This window comes from Phaseolus vulgaris, chromosome 2 (assembly GCF_000499845.2).
Source record: "Phaseolus vulgaris cultivar G19833 chromosome 2, P. vulgaris v2.0, whole genome shotgun sequence".
Classification (NCBI taxonomy): domain Eukaryota; kingdom Viridiplantae; phylum Streptophyta; class Magnoliopsida; order Fabales; family Fabaceae; genus Phaseolus; species Phaseolus vulgaris.
The window spans coordinates 21,218,429-21,223,972 of NC_023758.2; the positions used below are offsets into that span (position 1 = coordinate 21,218,429).

The 5,544-nt window shown below is 38.7% G+C and overlaps 1 protein-coding gene across 1 annotated transcript; it reads left to right on the top strand.

Moving 5' to 3' along the window:
• The first annotated feature begins 260 nt into the window (after window positions 1-260).
• LOC137810898 (L-ascorbate oxidase homolog) lies at window positions 261-2,151 on the top strand. Its single transcript, XM_068612391.1, has one exon. It carries the CDS (start codon window positions 346-348, stop codon window positions 1,987-1,989), a length of 1,644 nt encoding a protein of 547 aa, XP_068468492.1. The 5' UTR covers window positions 261-345; the 3' UTR covers window positions 1,990-2,151.
• Window positions 2,152-5,544: the final 3,393 nt, after the last annotated feature.

Below are 5,544 nucleotides of genomic sequence, written 5' to 3' on the forward strand. Positions count from 1 at the left end.
ATAGTTGAATTAAATGACATTAAAGTATTTGAAATGAACTTTATTGTAGAAATAATAATGATGTGTTGAAGAGTTTTGTTTTGTTTTTTCTGAGAGAAAGGGGGAATGGGAAGAAAAGTGCGAAAGATAAGGGGAGAAAAAGTCTAATTAAAGCCGAAGCATGAGAAGCGGAAGGAAATAGAGCGAGATGAAAGGAGGTGGGTGGAGATGGTTGGAGAGGTAGGGTTATAAAAGGGGAAGATGGAGGAGCAGATGAAAGCAAGAAGCCAATAACAATCCTTCTTCTTCCTCCAATAAAATAAATAAAGGAAGGAGATAGGAAAGGGTTGAATAAAAAAACAAAAAATGGGTCGAGTAAGCAGTGTGCTTATTGCTTTCATGGCATGCCTCATGGCAGCTTCAGTTCGTGGGGAAGATCCTTACATCTACTACACCTGGAACGTCACCTATGGCACCGTTGCACCATTGGGTGTGGAACAACAGGGCATCCTCATCAACGGCCAGTTCCCAGGGCCTGAAATCAACTCCACCAGCAACAACAACGTTGTCATCAACGTCTTTAACTTCCTCGACGAGCCCCTTCTCTTCACCTGGAATGGTATCCAACACAGGAAAAACTCATGGCAAGATGGCACCTTGGGCACCCAATGCCCCATCCAGCCAGGTACCAACTACACCTACCACTTCCAAGTTAAGGACCAGATCGGCAGCTACTTCTACTACCCCACCATCGGCATGCAACGCGCCGTCGGAGGCTTCGGTGGTTTGAGAATCTACAGCCGCTTGTTGATCCCAGTGCCCTATGCTGATCCCGCTGACGAGTTCTGGGTCCTCATCGGTGATTGGTTCGGCAAAAGCCACCAGACCCTCAAGCAGTTCTTGGACAGTGGACGCAGCATTGGCAGGCCCAGCGGGGTTCACATCAACGGTAAGAACGGTGGGCTTGAGCCCGCTTACACCATGGAGCCCGGGAAGACTTACAAATACAGAATCTGTAATGTGGGGCTCAAGGACTCCCTCAACTTCAGAATCCAAGGCCACTCTTTGAAGCTCGTTGAGATGGAAGGCTCACACGTTGTTCAGAACCAGTACGACTCTCTCGACGTCCACGTTGGACAGTGCTTCTCTGTCCTCGTAACCGCCGACCAGGAGCCCAAGGACTACTACATGGTCGCCTCCACCCGCTTCGCCAAGAAGACCCTCGGTGCCACGCGCATTATCCGTTACTCCAACGGTGTAGGCCCCGCCTCCCCTGAGCTTCCCCCAGCACCCGAAGGCTGGGCTTGGTCTCTCAACCAGTTCCGCTCCTTCCGTTGGAACCTAACTGCCAGCGCCGCCAGGCCCAACCCTCAGGGCTCTTACCACTACGGTCAGATCAATATCACTCGCACCATCAAGCTCGTTAACACCCTCAGCAGAACCGGTGGAAAACTCCGTTACGGACTTAATGGTGTCTCCCACGTTGACCCCGAGACCCCACTCAAACTCGCCGAGTACTACGGTGTAAGCGACCAGGTCTTCAAGTACAACATCATCTCCGACGACCCTGCTTCCCCCATTGGCGACCTTGCCTGTGCTCCCAACGTGATCAACGCCACCTTCCGTGACTTCATCGAAATCATCTTCGAGAACCCCACAAAGGTTCCCCAGTCTTACAACTTGGATGGCTATTCTTTCTTTGCAGTGGGCATGGAGCCAGGGAAGTGGTCACCAGAGAAGAGGAAGAACTACAACAATCTTGATGGTGTGAGCAGACACACCATACAGGTGTTCCCCAAGTCTTGGTCTGCTATCATGTTGACATTCGACAACGCTGGGATGTGGAACTTGAGGTCGGAGCTGGGCGAAAACCGTTACCTAGGACAGCAGTTGTACGTGAGTGTTTTGTCTCCTAACAGGTCCCTCAGGGATGAGTACAACATGCCAGATACCCAGGTTCTTTGCGGCATAGTCACGGATCTTCCTGAGCCACCACCTTACTCTTCCTAAATTTGTTTTCTTATCAGATCATCGCTTCATCATCAGAGGCTCAGACGACATGCATTCATTTCTATCTTTCTCGTCACTCACCTATCAACCCTTTCCTATTACTTTTCCCAATATGTTTTCACAAAAATACATAAATATATGCTCCTTCCTTTAACATTATAATATTGTTCATTCCACCCTACTTTCTTTTTTCTTTTTCACGATTCCACAAATAAATCTACAAAAATAAACTTAACTGCCTGTTAATCACTTAGTTCTTATTTGCTTGCTAAATTCAAATTAAGGAGAAGAACCACTAAAAAAAGATAATGGTACGGTAAAATCAAAGGTTATTTCCATGGCTCCAGCTCTTCAATTAAGAACGGAAAAAGTTTATTACAATATTTTTTCTGTCACTTTACGATCCTTTTAATAATCAAATATTATATTTTCTTAATAAAAAATAATATAAATAATTTTTTAAATAAAGACTAATATATTGTCTAATTGAATTGGATGTCATCTAAAAATGTTAACCTGTCATTGTTTCATTAAGCATATATAAAATATATCTTGACACTACTTTATAAAAATATTATAACGATAAAATAATAATTTATACGGTTGTATGGTAAATGTAAAAAAAATTTGTCTATACATATATTTAACCAAAGATATTATTATTGATAGAGCCCTCCTTCCATTTTTATAAACTGTATAAGTTTATTAAATTAGCATCAGGACTTAGTGTCATCTCATCTAGTTCTCTCTTATACAGCATTAGAAATCAAGCAAGAAAAAAAAATACAATTCATAATCTTTCAGCAAACTATAAATTATCACATTTTTATATAATAGAAAATGTTTTTTTTTCTCTTATAATAGAAAACATTTTTCTATCGTAATCGCTACATTATTAAAAGAGTTTGATTTCTAAGTTACCAATGTATTTTTATATTTATGCTTATGATATACAAAAAAAAAATGTTACATTGCACAAACAAAACCAAGTAAAACAAAGTAATCTCTACTATGTCAAAACCATAATTAACCAAAACCATTCACAACTTAATACACATGATGGAATTTTAAAAACATAATATTCATTAACAGATTATGAAATGTGAAAACAAGTAGAATACTTCATTACTGGAGAGAATGTGCATTAATTTGTTTAATGGGATGACAATTTATTATTCTTTCAATTGTCTATTTATTAGTAATTGGCCCAACACATCAGTCAATCTATTATAATCTCATTATATAAAAGAGACAATGATACAATAATATTTGTATCTTTAATTGACACATATATAGTAAAAGTGGACCGGAAATATTTTCAACCATATGTGAAAACAAGAAATAAACTTTTTAAGCCATATTGTCTGAGGAGTGACCACGAAAAAAGTTATATATATTTTTTTGGCTAGCACGAAAAGAGTTATATATTATGCTTCATTTATTAGAGGCAGCTATAAGAGTTTGTTTAACACTCTACACAATATAGCTTCTTCTACCATCGTGAAGATTATCGAAAGTAGACTTTTGATTATCAAGGTAACTTTCAAAGCAGCCAGTGGGCCGAAACTTACATAAGTGTCTTACCAAAAGCAATGTTTGGACGAAAACAAAATAGAGTATATATGTATTTTACATATTTGGTAAACTGAACTATTTTTAGAATATATCGTTGTTATGGTGAATTGATGAAGTGCATAATTCCACGAAGCAGTATATTTTGAGAGTTGTTATTGGATACAGTTATTACCGAAGATGAGTTGTCGTTTTTTTAGGTGTTTGTGTGAGTTTTGTGAGCTCTTCAAACTGTTCTATTGAGTGGTGGGATCTCTGCAAAAGATTTTCTGACGCTTAAATCAGTAAGAATATAACTGATTTTGTAAGTGAGTAAATAAATGAACGATTAGATGTACTTCCTCAGAGAATGAATGTATTTATAGAGTCTTAGGCCTAGACAGAGGTCCAATAAAATGACTATTTTATCGTGATCATTAAACCACGTTTTTCTTATGTGTGTCCTGTATATTTTGGATACTTGGTGTTGTAAATAGAACACGGTATATATATATATATATATTTTTTTTTTTTTTTGTACAATTCGAAGAAGAAGTTGCAGAAATCTCCTAATGATGCAAAATATCGTCGTGGAAGAATGTGAGTTTTCTGGTGACTTTGGTTTTCCGTTTACCTTTAGATTCGGTTGCAGATCTGGTGCCTTTGAGATCAGAACAAATCTCTAAAACATTACAAGTCCTTGTTCCACGTTCCTCCTCCGATTTTAGTGGTCTTCTTCCTTTTCCAACGGTCTCCACCTTTTTTCTGGCGGTTACTCCAAAATCTTCTAGAACGACCGAAAACGACAATCCTCCTAAGGAAAATATAGTCAAAGGGGAAGATACCATTGTTGCAGTCGTTTCACAAGTGAGCCTTGTGACCAATGGGAGTAGTAGACTTTGGGGCTACCAGACATATCCGTGCAAACAGAAACATGTTTATCTCCTACACAAGTGTAGGGGATGGAGAAGAACAAGTTAATCTCGGTGATTCTAGGACAACTTTTGTCATTGGAAAATGAAAGGTTCTTCTAAAGATCACATATGGTAAAACTCTACCTTTAAGTGATATGCTACATGTGCCATCAATTAGAGTTAATTTGATCTTTGTAACATTACTGGACAAAGTTGAGGTTAAAGTGTCATTTGAATCTGAAAAAAAATAATGTTTTTGTGGGGAAGGAATATTTTGATCAAGGTGATACAAGCCAAATAGCCAAGAAGATGACAAAGGACACAAGATACACTTCACACTTTGATCAGTCATCTCAGCATCCAAGACAAGGCCCATCAAATTTCGAAAGGACCTCAGCAGAAGAAGAATTGGGCATAAACCAGAGCATGAAATGTTCTTTCTTCTGGTTTTCTCACAAGAAAAAAATGTTTGTAAATAAATTGGGTTCAATTTGGGGTACAAATAGAAGAATAAACTAGAGTAGGGTGTGCTTAGTATTTTGAGTAGGGTGTTCTCAGTAATTTGAGTAGGGTATGCTTAATAATTTGAGTATGTTGTGCTTAGTAATTTGGGCTTGTGCCAAGCCCACCTTTCATGACAATTGCTTATAGGTTTAGGGTTTCTTTGACCTACCTTCTAGAAGGCTTCTCACAAATGACACTCATATCCTATCTTATTCTCCAAGACACTCTCTCCTATAAATAGAGTGTCTTACCTCTTGTATTTCACACATTGAATTTGGATAGTAAAGAAACTCTGCAGGAGTGTTTTTGTGAGACTTGAGAGTTCTCATAGTGGGTCTTATCTTGAGTGTGTGAGCACTTCAAGTGGCGTCTCTTTCATCACTCATCTTGGAGTGCCTCCTTTCTCCAAGTGGCGTGACAACCCTTCTTCTTCCATAATCTTTCTTCATCCCTTCCTCTTTTTATCTTTCTTTCTGCGCCATCCATTCCATTACTCTTTATGATATCATGCTTGTCTTTTAATTTTGGTTATAACTTGTCTTTCTTCATTTTATGTTCCTTCCATTTTTGAAATTTACTTTCATCA

Coding starts and splice junctions, on each gene's coding strand:
- LOC137810898 (XM_068612391.1), top strand. CDS start 346: ATGGGTCGAGTAAGCAGTGTGCTTATTGCTTTCATGGCATGCCTCATG.